We start from the raw sequence: 19560 nt of genomic DNA on the forward strand, positions 1-19560 counted from the left end.
AATTTACTAAATTTCGCTCAAAAACATCAGAGCAATTTGAGAATATTTTGTGATTTGGTCAATGAGTGTAAGTCAATAGGAATAGGAAAATATGAAATCGTTTGTCGGAGATAACTTTTGATCTGCCAGCACAGTTGGATCCAGTTCAGCTACATTAAGTTCCATCGCCGCCTTGAACTCGTCGATTGTGTTGATTTTCAACGTACATAATTTCTAAATCAATAAACAAAATTTAAAATATCTAATGTTTATTGATTTAGAAATTATGTACGTTGAAAATCAACACAATCGACGAGTTCAAGGCGGCGATGGAACTTAATGTAGCTGAACTGGATCCAACTGTGCTGGCAGATCAAAAGTTATCTCCGACAAACGATTTCATATTTTCCTATTCCTATTGACTTACACTCATTGACCAAATCACAAAATATTCTCAAATTGCTCTGATGTTTTTGAGCGAAATTTAGTAAATTTTGAGAGTCAACTTATATGATAAAACCTCATTGAAAAATATTTTTTCAAACATAAACAAGAAACCTTTTTAAACCGCCAAACCAAAAGAAAAACTGGATTTATAAATAATATTCTCATAAAATACACGTTCAAAGCACCCACACGTAAGCAATAATTAAAGCAAACAAATCAATTATAGGAATACAAGAAGCTCCTTTTGTAGTTGTAGGAACTCACAGGAGTAGTCACTACAGACGTCGTCGGTGCTACTGTAGTTGAAGGAGTAGAAGTGCCTGGGGGCAGTAGATCTCCTGTTACTCCAAAATATTGACAGGTGAAGAATCCAGGTAATAGACTAGTGGCGTTTATGGTTAGTGTCTCTGGTTGCATATATGTAAAAGATTGAGCATGGATTGTATTTGTAGCATAGCTGCAACAAAAATATTGGCATGCGGTTATAGAATTTTAAAAAATAATTTTACCTTTGCGCCGAAATTCCGCCACCTTGGTTGAAAATGACATTTATTTGGCTTGCAATAGGTATTGCGGAAACCTGAAAAAGAAAATTAAATTTGTTTCAAGATTAATAGCGTGATGCTTACCAATGTTCCAATAGTTCTGACACGTGTCAGATCCAACTGGAACTTGACAACATGCTCCTGGAAGAGAAAGTCATTGACAACAAGCCCGGTAGTGTTAACTGAAGTAGTGGTGTAGACCAGATCGCTCACATACTTGCTCTCCATCGTCATGCTCATTGGCTCTGAAGCTGTGAAGTACCAGTAGTCCAGTCCGATTTGAAGTGGTTCAATGTGATCGAAGAATCTGAAATGGGCATTCATAGAATTAAGATTTTGTTTGACTTCTACTCATCAAACTCATGAACTCACAGTCGCGTATAATTAATTGTCTTCAAATCAGGATCAAACATTTCCAGGATCCTCGGATTCTCAAAGAACTGATTTGTTATTTGCGTCTGGTTCCAGTTGAATGATGGGAATCCCCAATGGAAAAATAGGTTGGAGCCCGGGGACTGATTGATGTTTGTGACATAAGACGACTTAAACGGCTGGTCGAATACTAACGCGTCATTATCAAGTTCGGTATTCAAGATTACGACGGTGGAGTTTGGCTGAGTCGTGGACACTGTTTGAGCTTGCTTGATGACATAGACGGAGAATGCTGGATCTGGAAAATTGGGGATCTATATTGTTCCTTGTTTTGGTAGACAAAAATCCAGAGCCTGAGCAGGTGAGCACCAGTGGTGGTATCCAGACTATAGAAATGTGGGCATCTATAGTTATTATAAATAGGTGGGTAGATAGTCCTACATTAGAGCACACGATACTACAAACTACATTTTCAATAATCATTGATAGCCTAGACCCTTATCAAGTCTAGTATCTAGAATAGAATATTTTCTTATTGGTTTTCCTATTTGCAGACACAAACTCCAAAGTTTACACTAAATTTTTAGTACACTCTTCAGAAATACGATAAGAGTTCAAACAATCAACAACTAACCATCAGCTTGCTTTTTCGTGGTAAGGTACAGGAAGCCGGTTAGGCCAGAAGTGTCCGCGTTGGAATTGCTTGTAGAAATTACTAGCCCGCCATCGATGACGATACTCTTTGCATTCCCGTTTGCGGTATTGACATTTATTTGGTCCAGGCTGAAAAACGTAGTAAGGGTAAAGGTCGGTTACAGTTGAGTCACTTTTATTTCAGTGTTGACGAAATATTACTGTTTTTAGGTTAAAGTTACACGTTAGTCATACTGATACACTGTTAGTTTTACAGTTATAGGTATACTGTTATAGAGTTAATGCTACTGAAACTGAAAGATACCTAGTTAAATGGTCTTCACAGGAAATCTAGGATTACTGTATGGATAAGCGGCCTCTAATTATTTATATATTTCAGTATGAAATTTTCAGATTGCTAGATTACTGTATTGATACAGTATCTCCACAAAAGTTCGGTAAGTTGCAGCTGGTCTTACGTAAAGCTTCCACCTGCCGTTTGAACTTGAATATTCTTAAGCAGACCGTTATCATCATTGGAAGCTAGGTACAATTTTGCTCCTTCCTGCAAACTTAGCACCTTCAAATTTGTTTGAAACTACAAACTCACCTCCACATTTGGTATAGGTGACGGGATACTTTTCAAGCGTAGAATTTGAGGATCACAGTTTGAAAGTGAAATATAGAATATTGCTAGAAATGAAAAGAGCTGGAGCATTTCACGCGGTGAAAACGCGGTGAACGCGGTTAAAGTTAAACCGGCATGTTTTAAGTGTCGGGACAGTTGAAAATTTTGTCAGTGATAAGAAATTGAATGACGAGAGAGGAAAGCAAATAGTGACTAACTGATGAAAATCCATTAAACTTTTGATTGTTATATAATTTTAGAACGTTTTCTGACATCGGTTTAACAGGTTTTCCGGGTCTATTAAGAGGCATGACAGGGCGCCTCTGGCTCGCCAAGTTCTTGGTCATACCTGAAGATTAGTTCCGTCCACAGTTTAGATGGAATAATCAAGTACCTTCTAGAAATGCCCAACGATTTTTTTTTCCAGAAATCTTCAGACAAGTTTTAGAACTGTAAAAAACTGAAACAAGAAAAATAATTGAATTGGAAAAATGTATTTGAATTTATTTTGATATTTTTGCAATTTTTAATAGCTCCCAAGGGCTTCAAAGGTTGTTGCTCCATTTTTTTCTTTTTCTCTTCCCCTCCCACCAAATTCTCTTCTCTCTCCACACTCCCGGCTCTTTTTCTATCATCATTCTACTTTTCTGACGGCCTACCGAATGGCTATCCCCACTTCTTCTCTCAAGTTTTATTGATTTTTTTTGCTGATATTTTTCTGATATTTCAACTAATATTGTTGTCGATTTGATAAAGGGATACATATACATCGCAGGGCTTGGTAAAATTTTTTGGTGAGTTATATATATATATATATATATATATTTTGCAAATTAAAAAAAATTTAACGTTTTTTTTTCAGAATGAATCTCCTAAACAGAATCAAGACAAACAAACATGGATGGAAACACTTAAATTCGAATACTTGAAGATTGAATTTTTCGGGATCCGAACTCCTTTATGGATATTTTCCGCCGAAAGTGTTTGCAACGGAAACTCCAAACTTTATGGAGATAATTTTGTTATGCTGGAAAACTCACCACATAGGGAAAATTGCAAACTTTCGTATAAATAATTTATTATTATTATTTTATGAAGTTTTCCAAATTGAATTTTTGATTTCCTATATAACTTGAACAACATGAATATTTCTGTTTTAATAAGTTGTAAGGCTTTGTGAGACTGTGATCCTCAAGTCTTAAATCTGAGGGATTACAAGTCAGGTAGTGTTGCGACTATCAATAATGTAGAGGTTCGTGTTTAATGATTTTCTACTTTTTAATTTAAAAAAGTAATTACAGGACGGTGCAAATTTGTATCTGGCTTCCAAAGATGACAACGTGCTACTCAAAAATGTTCAAATTGAGACAGGTGGAATGAAATACACGTAAGATTGGTCACAGTCGCGCATTTTCAGCCTGCCTCAAACCTGCCCGCCTCACGCCGGTCGTATTCCCTGAGTTCTGAATGCTTGCGCGAAAGATGGTTCTTTCGCAGCGACCGACATTTTTCGGGTTCCGCGCCGTACTCTATACATACATACGACGCGGCTTGAGGCGTGAGGCAGGCGGAGGTCGCATCAAGACGAGCGCAGCAGGCGTGTTGGGAAGTTCTAGTGCACAGTAGCCCGCCCTACAGGCCCGTTATCTAGTTAGACATTTCAGCCTTGACCAACTAAATGTCTACAACCCGGATGGAAAAGCAAAGAGTATCAGTATCATCCATGGCTTGACCATCTCGACAAGTAATACAAATTCGGACACCACCGGTCTTACTGGATGTCTGTATCTTACTACAAAGAATCAAGCCAATGGTTAGTCAGAATGGTTTGTGGGTTATCATCAGGTAGTAACGTTAAAAAATGGTGACAATCAGTTATAGATGATGAACCATAAGACTTTTTTCTATGGTCTTGAACAGTATAGACACTTTTCTCTAAATTCTGGGTACCGAGCTCAGGCACTGGGGCTCAGCTGCCTAGACTCCGCATTTGAGTCTACATAAACTAGAAACAACATTGATCCAAAATTCTCCAGATCCATCATTCTCCGTCTATGTGATCAAACAAGCACAAACCGTTTCCACGACTCAACCCAACTCCACCGTCGTCATTTTGAATACCGAACTGAATCCTGACATATCGAATTACGATCAACCTCTCAAGACATCTTATGTCACTAACATCAATCAATCCCCAGACTCTGATCTTTTCTTCCAATGGGATATCCCTGCATCCGGTTGGACACAGAAGGATGTAACTAATCAGTTTTTTGAGAATCCTATCATCCTGGAAACTTTCGATTGGAATACGATGAAAAAAAATTTTACACGACAGTGAGTTTTTTTAAGTTTTGAGAAAAACAATTTCTTTGCGACTTCAGATTCTTCGATCACATTGAGCCACTTCAAATCGGCGTGAAGTACTGGTATTTCACGGCTAGTAAGCCAGTGAGCATGACAATGGAGAGCAAGTACGTTAGCAATCTGATGTACACTGCAACTTCAGTCAACACTACGGGACTTATCGTCAACGATTTTGTATTCCTGGAGCATGTTGTCAATTTCCCGTTGGATTTGACACGTGTTAGAACTATCGGAACATTGGTGAGCTTTGATGATGTGTACATTGATTACCCACAAAGTTTTCAGATCTCCGCATTCCCTGAATCAAGCACAATAAATTTTGTTTACAAAGATGATCAATCATCATCTAGGCAAAGGTAATGTAATTTTTTCAAAAAATCATTTTTATGTATGTTTGTAAGTAAGTAAGTCAGTTAGTTTAATAATCGCTTCAAAACCGCTCCAAATTCGCTCCAATACCGTTAAGATATTAAAACTTGTATGGGTCTATATCTCAAGGAGCCCAGATCTCCCCAAGATCAAAATTGAGCAAGGTACTTGCAAAGGTAAAGTGAAATAATTTCTAATAGTATTGCACCTAGGTATGCCTTGTTGATTGTGAGAATAGTCTAACCGGAAACGAAAGCCTCCATACCAAAACCCAAACTGTGTCGTTTTTTCAGCTTCAGCACAGAACAAACCCATTCTCTATTTGATACTTATATGCAAGCATCATCATTAACCATCAATGCCACCGCATTAATACCTGGAAGATTTTTCTGTCAATATTTTGGAGTCACAGGAGATCTACTGCCCCCAGGGACTTCTACACCTTCAACGCCTTCTACAGTTGAAACAACGATGCCTAGTACCACTCGAATTTCTACAACTCCAAGTGCTGCTCCTCATGAATTTCAGCTGATTTGCTTTATTATTGCCTTTTTGTTGGTGCTTTAAAAATTTTCCGAGTCTCAATTTTGTTGATAAATACCTTTTCATACTTTAAGTTTCTAAAAACTAAAATTTTTTAAACAATATCACATAACGAATTCAAGAGCAAATATTACAAAAAATTCATTATCCGCAATAGAATATTCTCAGGGGGTAGTTAATTTTCTTGTTGTATCCCGGACAGCAAGTCGTTCTTGGGAATGGGCACGGCCTATTCGCACATGGAGCTTTGCGTTTTGTAGGGCCACTGAAAAAAATTGTTTTTTGTTCCGGATTTTCATTGAAAATTCAAAATACCTGCACTTGCAGCGTATCGGATAACATATCCGGTATTGATCGATGAGCCCGCAGTTTCCACAAGTATCATTACACATTGCACCTTTTACGTTTATCCAAGGCGTCCAGGTGCCTGGGCAGTGTTCTGGCTGAAAAAAATTTATATGGTTTAGTGTGTAATATTGAAATAAAGGCAGTCTAAGCCTAAGATTAAGCCTACGCCTAAGCCTAAGTTTCGATTTTTGGTTTATTCATACCTTTGGTGGCCTATGTGGATGAGGATGAGGACGAGGGTGTGGACGGGGTCGGTGGCTACCATGATACCCCGAATCGCTATGATCTCCACGACTACCACTATCATCAATCTCACATTCTCCATTTCCAATTTCGAACCTTCCACCTACTCTGTCCCGATCATCGTAGTCGTCATCATCATACCGTTCATGAGAGCACGAATCGGAATGTGCAAAGTTAATCGAGCCGGACACCGTAAAAACTATGATGGAAATGACAAATAAAGTGTCGAGATGCACCATGGCTCACCGAAATTTGAAAAAGCCAAGCAAGTTCCGCTTTCTCAACCGCCTATATACCACAATTCGAAAATTTTTATGTTCCAAGAAAAAGTTCTTTGAACCGCAGGGTTTTATTACCCGAAAAGTTGGAGTTTTCTGTGTTTTCTATGTTTTTGAAACAAAAAAACTAGCAACATATGAAAGATCAGAACTGTGACCCGAGATCGCATCAGAGCGCGTTTGCAGATTGGAATATCTATTATTTTTACCCGAAAATGTTTTAAGCTAGGAATTCCTAATACTCATATTTTGCCCATTCTAATCAAAAGTAGAAAGAATTTTATTGATCTATTTCTATGAAGTATAAACATTTTACTCGCTTTTTTAGACAATTTTTCAATAATTATTTTCAATATTATACAACATTTTTTATAAATCCGGAATTCTTTAATTTTTTTTAAACTTTGATATTGCCCGTGGTGTCAGGCTGTCCCATAATGCAGAATTGTCCACCAGTGTCGCACGGTTAAGAGCGTGATGACGTCACATGATTCTGGGCTGAAAATTCCCGCATTTTTTGTAGATCAAACAGTGACAGTATGACACCACATGACATTCTTCAACTACCAACTAAAACAATTTCTTAAATTGAAACAAGTTCCTATAACTTGCTAAAAAGATTGAGCTAGGAAAAGAAACAAATAAAAAAAATTTTATTAGTTTAAAAGATAGGAAAACAATTTAGGTAATATGAATTTAACTTTTCAAAAACATGCAAATCAATCACCAAGAACACCAATGGATAACATAATGCCATAACGACATCCAACAAGGCCTACACATAACTTAGACAAGCCACTCCGTTGGATTTCAACAAAATGCTTCGAGAAAAGTTCGGGGTTTTTGAGTCCTTGTAGCTTCCTCGTCAAATAAACCGTATAATTGATATTTTTCAGCACGACTGCCATGTCCCACGAGTCGGCTGCAAACATTGCCTTTTTCAGCTTCCATTTTACATTGTTGATGTAGTGCTTGAAAAACAAGTTAATCTCCTTAAAAGTTAGCGATGACGCTGTTATAGTTAAGTAGGTGCAGTTGACTGATAGGAGGCTGTTCAATGTGACATCTCGTCGCGAGTCTTCTTGAAGAAACACGACACGTTCTATATTGCCGACGAGAATCGTTTGAATCGATTTCTGTGAGACGTTTGGACCGAGCGGGAGTTTGAAAGTTAATTGCCGTAACGGAAAGTTGTTTCTTAAATAGCTGATAGTCTGCTCTGTACAACGCTCCGTTTGCACATTGCAAAACTTTATTCCGTTAATTGCATTACACATCTCTTCCAAATCTGGCTCGAGTTATGCATCGTGTTCAATTATTTGAAACATAAAAATGGCCGGATGGTTAAATATTTCCATGATGTGATTTATCCAATCTCGAATACCAAATCTACGTTGAATCCAGTATTCTGAAACTTCCAAGCGACCTCGCACGGACAAGACTGTTTTTGCAAGTTTATAATATTTAGCGTTACGTCGAACAGTTTTTATATTTCTTTTTTTGAAAACAAGTCTAACTGACTCCTCAGAAACTGGTCGTAACACTATGTAGTTCCTCGAGGAAGCTTCTATATCGATTCCTTGGATTTTTCGGTTCAGGGCAACTATTTTCGTCTTGGTGACTTTAGAGCACAGCAAAAAGGCGAATCTGGAATATAAAATCAAAACTTGTGTGGATATTTTTATTTTATTTTTAAGGTAAGACTTAGGCTTAGGCTATGGGCTAGGCCTAGGCTCAGGTTTAAGCTTAGACTTAGACTTAGACTTAGGCTTAGGCTTAGGCTCAAATTTCTGTTTTTTTTTTCAGCTGAGGAATGGTGGTATTTTTAATTTTTCAGAACGTAAATTTGATAAGTAGCTTGATATTGCTTGTTTGCAAACGAATATAAAAATGCGTGCTATATTTTTTAGTAGTAGTTTCTATTAAATTTCTATAAAGTTTATATTTAAAAAAGTTTATATTTCTATATTTAGTGGTTTCTATTTAAAAAAAAAGAACTTGGTTTGTAAGAAAAACTGCAAAAAACTTACAAATCAAAGGTTCCCAAATGTTGAAAAACATTGCATTGATCCTTATTGGAGAGACGAAGAAGAGGAAAACAGGCGGTCATGAATACAGAAAACACAATTGAGAAAAATGAATTCTACCACAATATTGGATGCTCTTTATCTCACTCTTCTCTGCGTTTCCTTCATTCCCATGCTACCTCAGTTTGAGGACACCGTCTCAAAAACGTCATCTGCTTAATTTAGCCCGTGGGATGCCTGCAGGTCAAAATTGCTGTGGTAGTACGGAGCATCGTTTGGGTAACCAAAATAATCAAATTTTACGAAATATTTTAACATTTTAAAATATACTTTAAATGTGTCTCCCTTTGTTAAGATTTCCATTTTATTCGAGCTCTACCCTATCATTACTTCTTTTTCAATCTTTGCTCACTAACATTTTCTCCGACATACATATATAATCAGCAATTCCCAATGTCAATTTTTCCCCTTTTTCCCCTTACAAAATTAGAAATTGTTTTAATCAAAAATTCCTTAGTCCTTATGATCTCCTATTTTTTTATTCCACTACTCATTTTTTGCCCAAAACTAATAAAAAGTGACAACGAGTTTCCGTCATGTGGTGAGCTAAATTCCAAAATTAGTACTTTACAACTGAAATCTCAAATTTTTTGCAGACGAAAATTGCTTCTTCTACGGCAAATCGGTAACCTCTGAGACTATGAAAAAATGGCCGAAATCTTGTGATGTGGTATGCGGGAATCTGTATTTCTCCGCTGATACTGACCTGAAAGTTGGGCAGCTGGGAAAATATTTTAAAAGTATTCGGCAGCTAATTGGAAATATCAAAATCGAGTATTCAAGTTTGACTTCCCTGGATTTTATGCCAAGTCGTTTGAAGTTTTCGACAGGTAGCATCTAACTGAGTTGAGGCTGCAGACAGCTAGACACTCTAGCTGTCTGCGTCTCTTGCTCTCTCTCTCTTTCTACCCTCAATTTATGTTTCTATTTTCCAGGCTCCCTCATTATTGCTCACAACCCATTATTAACTAGTATCTATAATTCAATTGATTGGTGGTCGCAGGAGACTAGCAAGTGGGATATTATAAACAACACAAAATTGGATGTTGGAATAGTTTGTCGAGTTGCTGAACGGGATATTTATGCCGATTTTAACGCGTATGGAAATAGAAAAGTTGTGGTGAGCCTTGAAGTGATCAACTTTGAAGGCCCGTAACTCGTCGGGTGCTAAACATAGAAAATTACACTCAACTGATAAAATGTATAAAATTTTACGATGAGTATTTTGTTAGTTGAAAGTTTTCTTCTATCGTCATTTCTTGCCAAGATATAAGCTTTCAAAGTACTCTCACTGTCTACGCTATCCCCTCACACTATAACTTTCTTTTCAGGCTGCCGATTCATACAAATCAACTACAACTCAGTTTCCTACTATTCAAACTGCACTTCAATAGTCGGATCTGAAAATAATGGGCTTAAAATCACCAATATCTCAGACCACTCCAGCTTAAGCTCCTTGAGCCTGCTGAAAAAGCTAAATGGCATGCTGGAAATATATGAAACTGGACTGGAAAATGTCTCGTTTCTGGGAAATTTGGAAACGCATAACGGGAAAAATGGAGGACTCCCGGAGAAGTATTGGAGTTTTAATTTTACAAGTATTCATGATAATCCAAATTTGAGACGACTCGGGTTGGATTCTTTGAAGGTATCTTATTTATTTCAAAGATTTGTTGGGTTTTTCCTATTTCTTAAATCCTAATTTCATAGTTTTAGCAGCTTGGTCCTGCTGGAAAATTCACCATCCACATTGCAAATAACCATCCCGACTTTTGCCTGTCAACTTCGGAGCTTCAAGTTTTCGCCAGAACTAATCTGAAAATTTATGGATTTGAAGTCCAAATTTGCAAGGATTTATTCAGGAAAGATGGTCAGAAAACGTGTATTTTCAAAGATTTAAGCATGTTGGATCCAAAGTGTCAACATATTATTGGTGATATTTTTATTAATGCGACTAATGAAGAATATATCCTGAATCTGAAAAATACTAAAGTTATCTGTGGATTTGGATTTTTTGGAGCATTTGGAGCAAGTTGTTACTTTGGAGAGAGGTACGGTTAGAGTACTCTAGTTGTCTGCGTCTTCTTTGAGATTGGCATCTCTTGTGCACCCGACATCTGGCGGGTTCCTCCTGCAGCTCTTTTGAGTGGCGCGAACCCCGGTAGATGTCGGCCGCTGCTAGCTTTCTTTAAAACTAAAAATTTCAAATTCCAGGTGACATACCCCTCATCCGATTTTCCTCCAACAAATTGCTCCGGAATGTGACCCTACCTCAAATGAAGGTACCTACTTTTCTATTTTTAACTAGATATAACATAAATCTTGCCAAAATTCAGAATCCTCCATTTTCCCCCACCAATAATCCTGTCATATGGATAAATAATAACACGGAGCAAATTTTTCAAACTCGGGAAGCATGCCAAGAATTTCAGAAATTCACAAAATCAATTATAAAGATTAATGGAGACGGGTGTAGTGAGTAAAATGGTATACCAATTAGTTGAAAAATTTTGAAAATTTCCAGGTAAACTGCCACTTGAAGCTGAAATTGCCACTAGTACAAGCATGCCTGACATGGATACCACAACTTCTGGAACAACAATTAATTTTCCAATTTTCTGTCTGATTTTTGCATTTTTTGGTAGATTAGTGTAGGCAACCTACGCCTGCCGATCTGTCGAACTTGGTTTGATTTTCTGGTTCTTTAAAAGTTGGGAAACTCTACATGTGACTGCCAAGAAACAGCTATAATTATGAGCATTTTTCAAAAACTTTTTTCTTGAAACTCCCAATTTAAATTCACAACACCAAACTCTGAACGCTCATGAATTTTCAATTTTTGTTTGCTTTTATATTTACTATATTTATTTGCGTGGCATTTGATCTCTATGAAAATTTTTCAGAGTTTAATCAAGAATGTGGTAGAAAAAAAATTTAGAAAACTGCCTCCTGAAAATCCGAAAAATTTCAGATAAAAACTGTTATTTTAACCGGACCTACGTCACATCAGAAACTATGAAAAGTTGGCCAACTAATTGCAGTATGGTTTGCGGGGATTTATACTTCAATGCAAACACTGATCTGACGGAGGATCAGTTGAGAACTTATTTCGCGAAACAAAATAAATTCAAAGGAATGTTGAAGTTTGAGCATACCCAGTTTACTTCGCTGACCTTTTTGAGTCGTTACTTGCAATTTTCTTCAGGTAATACAAAAATATTCGGATTGTGCTGAAAATTTGGAGTAGTTCACTAGTTGAGCGCATTTTCGTATCTCTAATACCCGCCGAGTTATGAACGTGTACAGCAGATGAATTTCCTGGGGTCGTGGGGTCCTGGGGTCCTGGACACAGAAGAATTTCGCACTTTCAGCCGGAATACTCATTGCTCACAACCCGAAGCTGACCAATATTTCATATGTATATGGATGGTGGTCCGGTTTACCCAGCATCTGGAGTGTGTACAATAACTCCAAATTGAGCGTGGACATACTGTGTAGAAGAATAAATGGCGGTCATGATGTTTATATAGATTTGAATGCTTACGGGAATTTGGATGATTGTGGTGGGTAACTAATTGGGCAAAATATCGTCTCATTATTTTACAGGTTGCAAATCAATTCGAATAGATCAAAATTCAATACACGCTTACCCAAATTGCACTTCAATTCATGGTGGCCCTAATTCTGGCCTGAAAATCACGAATGTCTCAGACTTCACAAGCTTGAAGCCCTTGAGCCAGCTTAAAACGTTGAACGGCATGCTGGAAATCTATGAAACTGACCTGCCGAATATCTCATTTCTTGGGAACTTGAAATCATTACTAGGGACGCCTCGACTGGAATTTTCTTATACACAATTTAATACTACGAGTATTCATGATAACCCGAAATTGAAGAAGCTTGGGCTGGAATCTTTGAAGGTAAGTGGTCTCATTTTTTGATTTTTGATTCAATTTTTTAGTGAGCAGTCTTCCAGAATTTCACACCGTTGGACACTAAACTTGGAGTCTACATTGCAAATAATCACCCAGAATTTTGCCTGACAACTTCCGAGCTTCAACTTTTCGCTAGAACCAACGTCCAAATTTATGGACTTGAAGCCAAAATTTGCAAGGATCTATTCAGGAAAGATGGTCAGAAAACGTGTATTTTCAAAGATTTAAGCATGTTGGATCCAATGTGTCAACATATTATTGGTGATGTTCTAATTAATGCGACTAATGAAGAATATGTCCTGAATCTGAAAAATACTAAAGTTATCTATGGATTGCTGGTAGTGAAGAGTACAGCTAAACTGGAGAATTTGGACTTTTTAGAGAATTTGGAGCAAATAGTCTCCTTGGAGAATAGTGAGTTCAAAAGTTAGGAACTTAGCTCCATACTTTTGAAGGTACCTCCCCAATCATCCAACTTTCCTCTAACAAACTCCTCCAAAATGTGAATTTCCCTAAAATTAAGGTAATTTTTTATCTGCAAATCAATTTTCTTTTCAAAAAATATCTTTAAAAAGTTTGCAGACCCCCCTATTCTCCCCGAAAAATAACCACTACATAGAGATTGTTGACAATAAACAAGAGATTATCTATAGTCAGATGAGTTGCTTCAAACTTCAGAATTTGACGTATTCAGTGGTTATTTATAATAAACAACCATGCAGTGAGTTTTTGATTTTAGATTTTTGGAGTTTTAAGTAATTTCAGAGTCACTACCAGATGTGCCTGAAACCACTACGAATACAGTTTACTTACCTGAAACCACTACTACAATAGCGGTTGACACTGAAACTGTGACCATTGAAATTGCAGTGACTACCACTACTAACTACAATAATCGATTAAATTTGATCCCTATCATAGTTCAAATTATTTTGAGATTATTATGAACTCTTAAACATTTAAATTTGACCATGCAGATTTAAGTGAAATTATCGTGTCATATAAGTGAGCGGGGTGAACTTAAATTACCTGAGAAAAAATTTTAATGGCGAGCCTGGGAGCAGACCTAGGTCTGATAACCAGGTATTCCTCTTGGTCAGGGCTGTCGTGATCGACGTATCAACTAGCGTCTGACCGAGTTACCCGCCCGAAGCCTCGCGGCCTTCCCGTCCATCCTCGACTTCACAGCCTCAAGAAGGGGTACCTATTCATTCTCTGTATTCAACTAGAGTGTTCCATTCTCCGACCTCTGTGTGAAAGGTTGGACTCAGAACTCCTCCAGCTGATCCAGAAAAATAAATAGTATGGTCCTTTAAATATTTTTATTGGATCTAAGAAAATTGGACTACAACTATATAAGCAAACACATGCAATCCTAAACTACAATTGTACTATCCTCAACTAAAATTGAACTAAAAATATTCATAAATTAAAACAAAACTGAACTAAACTAAATTTCATCTGAAATTTTAAAATATGAAACTCTACCAAACGGTAGAAATCTCAATTTTTATTTTTTTTGCAATGCTCCTTTATACTGGCAGCGTGGGCCTAGTCGTAATATTTCAAGACCCATTCTTATTTTCTTGTTAATCCTTTACAGCTAACAGTGTCCTTTAACTAACCTCATAATACTTCAATACTTACAGTGCATTTTTTTAAATGTAAGGCTAGTAATTTTAACAATTCAGCCAAATGACTATAGCCACTTGACTGATTGTGAACGTTTTTCAATAGAATATCATATCTTTAAAAGAATTAAAAGGCTTTTCGTTTTAAAGGTCTCCATTATGGATAGATCTGTAACAACTTACCTCTACTACCCTACCTCTACTAACTCATTCACAACTTTTTCCTTGTATCTTCTACTGATTGGAGTTTCCTTCAAACTTTCCACTGGTTCTTTAGACTGTGCGCACTTATACTGCTACTGTGGTCTTCGTGGTGGGATCACTGCCAAGGATGTCGGATTTTCGATTTTTAAAAAAAGAAAATCGAAATACAAAAAATATTCGACTTTTCGATTTCTGGAAAATCGAATAATAAAACCCTAAAAAATACCCTTGATCAGGAAAGACTGTCTGGGATTTTTTTTGGGTTTTTTTTTTTTTGGTTTTTTTTTTTTGGTTTTTTGTGTGGTTTTTTTTAAATTTTTTTTTTTTTGGTTATTTTTGTTTTTTTTTGTTGACAGCCCTGGAGTGAACTTCCACACCGTCCATTCGAATCGTCGTTTTTTATCGATTCTTTTTTGTCCACCATTCTCTTATTCTTCATAAGTCTTCGTAAAGGTGCCCAATTGTTTTTTTGGTTGGTGTCCTCTTTTTGTCGATACTTCATCTCTTCTTGATGGTAGGTGGTTTTTCGGTTTTTTTCTTTAGTCGTTTTTTCTTTTTCTCTTTTTTTTTCTTTTCTCCTTTTTTCACCGGCGGTTGTTAACATCTCTCCAATAAAATAAAGTTGACTATCATATTCTCAACTGGTGAATGCTTCCCACTGTAATGTTTATCGTCATCAATGCATTCGAAATCTTGATCAATCGAATATTCGGTATAGTGTTTTTCTTCTTCATTGTTATCTTCTGTTTGAATTATATTATATTCATCGTGTAAATGTTCATTATTATTATTATTATTATTAGTGTCCTTTGCGTGTTCAGCTTGATCCTTTTGAATTTCTGTAATAGCCTCTACATTGTTATTTTTCGTAGTTGTATTCGGGTTCTTTGTTTCTTCGAAATTTCCTTCCTTTTTTAATTCTCGAGTCCATGAAACGTAATGCCCACAGTCCTCTTCGTTGTTCATTGATTCAATGTACTGTGCAAAGGCATTCAGCCTATAGTTGACTGAATTGATTTTAAAATGTTCATTAGGCCTCAAAATTGTAAATTGGTCCCCTGTGATCACAAAACATGAGTCAATATGTGTCATTAGCTTTCCTTCCGTCAACTCAGCGTTTCCACAAAATGGACATCTTGTCAACTCATCTTCTTCACATCTGTTACGAATCTCGTTGCAACTATTGCAGAATGTTACTTCCTTCTGCGTAGTTTTTATCTTCAAGTCCTGAAAATTCTATAATAAGTTATATCATTAGTGAAGTCAATAAGTTCCGCAGTTTATATATTTGGCTATTTCACTGAAAATTAGACAATTTTAATTAAATAGTAAGTAATTCTACTGAACAATGTGAACTTTTATGTTTCATTTCTTTTGAAAAACTACTCAATTAACAAATTTGAAAATTTTCAGCGTAATCCGATAGTATTTTTGTTATTATAAAAATTGTTTTCAACATTAGAAACCAAAAAAATCAATATCTACCTAACTGAGAATTCAACTACATATATTTATCTTTATGTGTTTTGTTTGCCCACCTCCAAGAGACAAGGAAGGACCTCGGTAACATCTTGCGCCTTTTCGTGGAACTCGTGGTTCGTTAGCATCTTTCGAAGCGGATCCGCCGAGTCTTCAACTCCTTGGAAAATCTTGGCAAGTTGATAACAAATCGAGTTGTCTTCTTTCCACGTGTAAAACATCTTTCGAAGACTTGTCGCTTTGTACAGAATGTTGAGAATACAGTTAAGCCAACATAAATGGTTAGGATTTTGTAGTAAGAGAACCCGTGGAGGCGCCACTGGTTCATTATTTGATATTTTACTGCCGCAGTCGCCAAGGTTTGAGAAATCAATATTCTTAAGAACGGGTTCGATGCCTAAACCATGAACTTTTATGGTAAAATTTATTCAGCTCGATCACACTTCGTTGATATATTTTTAGCTGTAGGTGTGATTAAAGTACTACAAAAAATAAAGTTACCTGTTGAATTTAATTCTAAAACGAGCGAGCTGGCACTTCCCATTGTCTAAAGTTTTTATTTGACTTCTGAAAATTATGGAACCTTATTTGCGTGGATATGCAGCTATGTATATTTATTTACTGGAATCTCACTCTACAAAACATTTTAAAATTAAAAAAAAAATCAAAAAGCAGAGTATCCTGAAGGGAACTCGGCAATCCCGGCGGCGCATGTTTCAGTCGAAGAGCGGTTTATAAAAATGGTCGAGTTTTATGTCTGTTTGCGGCCACGTCTTTCACTTTTGGCTGTTTCCCAGTTCAATAAAGTTTTGAATTCATGAACTCCTCAGATATGACTAAGCAGGTCATTCAATGGTTCCATAGAAATTGCCCAATAAAATTGTGACGTGCAAACAAAGATTCCCGTTTATTTCAATAATAAAGCCTATTCAAAATGATTTTAAAAAATAAAACAAATATTGAACCAAGAAAAATGATATTTTTATTTCACTGTCACGATAAAAGTATTGTCTCGCGAAACAAAAAACCAAGTCTTATTCATATTATTATAATGTTTTTGTTTTTGGTGGCAACAGGTGTGAGTGAACCCAAACAGATAGTTGATACAGCTATTGTTGCAGAATTCATTTATTGATGCACATTGGGAGTTCAGTAGCTTTAAAACTGGTTCAAAGGGAATCAAATCTGAAAATCAGAAAAGCGATATGAATAATTGAACATAAATCGACAAGAAAAAAATGTAAAAAATTAAAACATTTATGGGGGAACGAAACCCCTAAGTACCGAAAATTGTTTAAAAAAAATAGTTTTACAATTTACAATTATGCATTCAGGTCAGTTCATTAAATCTTTTCTGTAAACCATGGTAGTTTCAGGGACCTCAATTTCTATTTTGACAGCTTAAAAATGTACTTTATTCAAACAACATTCAAAAATGATCTGCGTTCTCCAATTTTTTCGATGATCCATCCAGTTGGGCTCTTCCATTCTGAAATTCTCTTTTTCCTCTAGTTTTTACAGATTTCCACTCACATGGGCCAAGGTGACTACGATCTTTCCTTCAGGCTTTACCCGGACACTTCCCTGAATCTCCTTGTAGTCAGAACCAACGTATTGGGCGTTTTGCACAGAGAACTTTGCAGTTTTGTACTTGGAAAGAAGAATTTCAATTGTGTTTGTTTCATCCGCTGGGAAAGGAATTTTGAAACTTTTTCAGATTGTGTTTTTTTTTCAGATGACAAGCTGGTTATTTTGTGGCCAGAGCATGGAATGTCAAAAAAAAGTTAGGCGTACTTCAAATTTTCCAGAAAAAAGGAAATTTTTCTAGAACTTTTACCTCTGAACAACTTGCCCAAAAGCTCCCTGTTCTGGCTCCTGATTGCTCCTCCAAGCGCGTGAATATGATTCTCTAGGACCGTCTTAGCCCACCCTGAAGGCACTTGACGACTCCTATAGTTACATTTCACAGTAGAAAATGCCACAAGGAAGAGAAGACTGAGAAGAGTTGGGAGCCGCATTATTTTGCAGAACAGGAGGAACAGGGAAAGTTTTGTAGGGAAGAGGGAAATCGAATTAAAACGCATTTTTTGGTTGAAGGGAAAGTGTTGCAAAACGTGTTCAGAGTTGGTTCCGAGATTTTTTTCAGGAAATTTTTATTGGAGCTGGCGCAAGGTACTTACCAACAACAGAACAGATTTGAAATTGATCCAAGAACATTGCAAAAAAAAAACAAAAACCCGACTCCCTTGCTGACGAACACACCAATTAGGCGGCAACTTAATCGAATTGTACATAAAAATTTAAGAAAATTGGGAAATATAACGTTTATTGAAATAAGACACGATATGTAATTTATTTGAAATATGATATATTGATAGTAGTAAATTTTCTAGAAAAGTGTGTTGTATTGCTCTTGATTTTTTTATTTTTTTCTCTTTTAAGTTAAATAAACACAAATTCAAAATTTAAAGTGCTCTATTACAAATTTCACGGCACTCAGAGGTCGAAGTTGGCTGCTGGAATCTCGGCGTTTTGTGCATTTTCCTTGACGTGGTGCTGACTTCCAGACTCGACCTGAAAAATCTCAACTTTTGAGTTTTTGAAAACAAGAGCTTTCGGTTGAATTCTGAATTGTAAAAAAAATACTTCCGTACAAGCTATTATACTTTGTTTGGCATATTCTGTTAATTTTGACTATGCTGAAGAATTTTATGAAATAAAAAAGAATGACTCCATATGATTTTCCAGGACTTTTGAATTTTTGAAAAAATCAGCTTTTATATATTTTTTTTCAATTTTTAAAAAAATACTTCCGTTCAAGCTATTATACTTTGATTGGCATATTCTGGTATTTTTGACTATGCTGAAGAGGTTTATGAAATAAAAAAATGACTCCATATGATTTTGCAGTACTTTTAAATTTTTGAAAAATACAGCTTTTTGTTAAATTCTGCATTTTTTAAAATTAACTTTCGTACATTCTTTATTTGGTATTTTCTAATTTAAATTTGATTCATCTGAGCAGCTAGCTTTTCCAATATTTCAAAAGCAATTTTTCTGATGCTAATTTTCAATTTTTTTACCGGAATTTGAGCCAAACTTTGAACGGTTAGTATAGATTTTTTGTAATTTATTCGTATCTTTTTGTTTATTCTTCCTATGTATTACGTATTTATTTTCTCTGTCTGTATACTATTCTGCTTTTATTCCATCACGGTTTCAATCGTAATAAATCAAAAATCAATTTTTTGTATTTATCTACTGTTCAGACCTAAATGAATAAATATATGAAGTTTCAAAAAATTTGGGTGTTTGTGATTGAAAAAATGGTTTTTCTAGAAAATGGAGAAAAGTTTCATTTCCATGGGTACATCTAATTTTTCATGCCTGAAATTTCTTAAAATTCAGATGGCTCGGTTCGTTTTTCGACTATGAGTTGTCAAAATTTATATCAAGGAAGCAAACTACAGTTATG

General features: G+C 36.1%; 6 protein-coding genes, 4 non-coding genes and 2 pseudogenes across 12 annotated transcripts; 6 read left to right on the top strand and 6 right to left on the bottom strand.

Moving 5' to 3' along the window:
- Positions 1-642: 642 nt before the first annotated feature.
- On the bottom strand, positions 643-2792 carry Y46D2A.2 (CUB_2 domain-containing protein; the record flags this gene model as incomplete). Its single annotated transcript, NM_062104.8, has 7 exons — positions 2587-2792; positions 2456-2541; positions 1978-2126; positions 1344-1641; positions 1056-1278; positions 936-1006; positions 643-883 (listed from the first exon to the last, which is right to left on the bottom strand). Exons 1-7 carry the CDS (start codon positions 2692-2694, stop codon positions 643-645), a joined length of 1176 nt encoding a protein of 391 aa, NP_494505.4. The 5' UTR covers positions 2695-2792.
- Y46D2A.1 (CUB_2 domain-containing protein) lies at positions 2070-5944 on the top strand. The gene is made up of 7 exons (NM_001393032.1): positions 2070-3856; positions 3906-3991; positions 4269-4417; positions 4641-4938; positions 4986-5208; positions 5254-5324; positions 5631-5944. Exons 2-7 carry the CDS (start codon positions 3981-3983, stop codon positions 5902-5904), a joined length of 1026 nt encoding a protein of 341 aa, NP_001379879.1. The 5' UTR covers positions 2070-3856; positions 3906-3980; the 3' UTR covers positions 5905-5944.
- On the top strand, positions 3274-3644 carry Y46D2A.6. The gene is made up of 2 exons (NR_153337.1): positions 3274-3398; positions 3467-3644. It is a non-coding gene; the product is annotated as an Unclassified non-coding RNA Y46D2A.6 (non-coding RNA).
- On the bottom strand, positions 4394-4414 carry 21ur-14766. The gene has a single exon (NR_050957.1).
- Positions 5945-6004: 60 nt separating the features above from the next.
- Y46D2A.3 (TIL domain-containing protein) lies at positions 6005-6717 on the bottom strand. Its single transcript, NM_001267142.2, has 3 exons — positions 6432-6717; positions 6196-6323; positions 6005-6145 (listed from the first exon to the last, which is right to left on the bottom strand). The coding sequence occupies exons 1-3, from the start codon at positions 6708-6710 to the stop codon at positions 6025-6027; spliced, it is 528 nt and encodes a 175-aa protein (NP_001254071.1). The 5' UTR covers positions 6711-6717; the 3' UTR covers positions 6005-6024.
- A 751-nt stretch (positions 6718-7468) lies between these two features.
- F14D2.20 lies at positions 7469-8859 on the bottom strand (annotated as a pseudogene). The gene is made up of 2 exons: positions 8780-8859; positions 7469-8396 (listed from the first exon to the last, which is right to left on the bottom strand). Coding segments are annotated over exons 1-2 (1008 nt in total).
- Positions 7872-7894, top strand: F14D2.16. The gene has a single exon (NR_003154.1). It is a non-coding gene; the product is annotated as an Unclassified non-coding RNA F14D2.16 (non-coding RNA).
- A 439-nt stretch (positions 8860-9298) lies between the features above and the next one.
- Positions 9299-11491, top strand: irld-5 (annotated as a pseudogene). The gene is made up of 8 exons: positions 9299-9377; positions 9433-9666; positions 9772-9956; positions 10168-10484; positions 10553-10887; positions 11051-11118; positions 11173-11311; positions 11361-11491. Coding segments are annotated over exons 1-8 (1488 nt in total).
- F14D2.18 lies at positions 10023-10075 on the top strand. The gene has a single exon (NR_050958.1). It is a non-coding gene; the product is annotated as an Unclassified non-coding RNA F14D2.18 (non-coding RNA).
- Positions 11492-11851: 360 nt separating the features above from the next.
- Positions 11852-13718, top strand: irld-27 (Receptor L-domain domain-containing protein; the record flags this gene model as incomplete). Its single annotated transcript, NM_001377752.1, has 7 exons — positions 11852-12041; positions 12208-12399; positions 12443-12756; positions 12813-13185; positions 13227-13294; positions 13354-13492; positions 13537-13718. The coding sequence occupies 7 exons, from the start codon at positions 11852-11854 to the stop codon at positions 13716-13718; spliced, it is 1458 nt and encodes a 485-aa protein (NP_001364755.1).
- A 1485-nt stretch (positions 13719-15203) lies between these two features.
- On the bottom strand, positions 15204-16652 carry F14D2.19 (USP domain-containing protein; the record flags this gene model as incomplete). Its single annotated transcript, NM_001267144.3, has 3 exons — positions 16587-16652; positions 16145-16482; positions 15204-15833 (listed from the first exon to the last, which is right to left on the bottom strand). Exons 1-3 carry the CDS (start codon positions 16627-16629, stop codon positions 15204-15206), a joined length of 1011 nt encoding a protein of 336 aa, NP_001254073.1. The 5' UTR covers positions 16630-16652.
- An 823-nt stretch (positions 16653-17475) lies between these two features.
- Positions 17476-18169, bottom strand: F14D2.7 (DUF4440 domain-containing protein; the record flags this gene model as incomplete). Its single annotated transcript, NM_062108.4, has 3 exons — positions 17476-17574; positions 17619-17773; positions 17923-18169. 3 exons carry the CDS (start codon positions 18167-18169, stop codon positions 17515-17517), a joined length of 462 nt encoding a protein of 153 aa, NP_494509.2. The 3' UTR covers positions 17476-17514.
- Between the last annotated feature and the right edge of the window lie 1391 nt (positions 18170-19560).

Source organism: Caenorhabditis elegans, chromosome II (genome assembly GCF_000002985.6).
Source record: "Caenorhabditis elegans chromosome II".
In the NCBI taxonomy this organism is placed as follows: domain Eukaryota; kingdom Metazoa; phylum Nematoda; class Chromadorea; order Rhabditida; family Rhabditidae; genus Caenorhabditis; species Caenorhabditis elegans.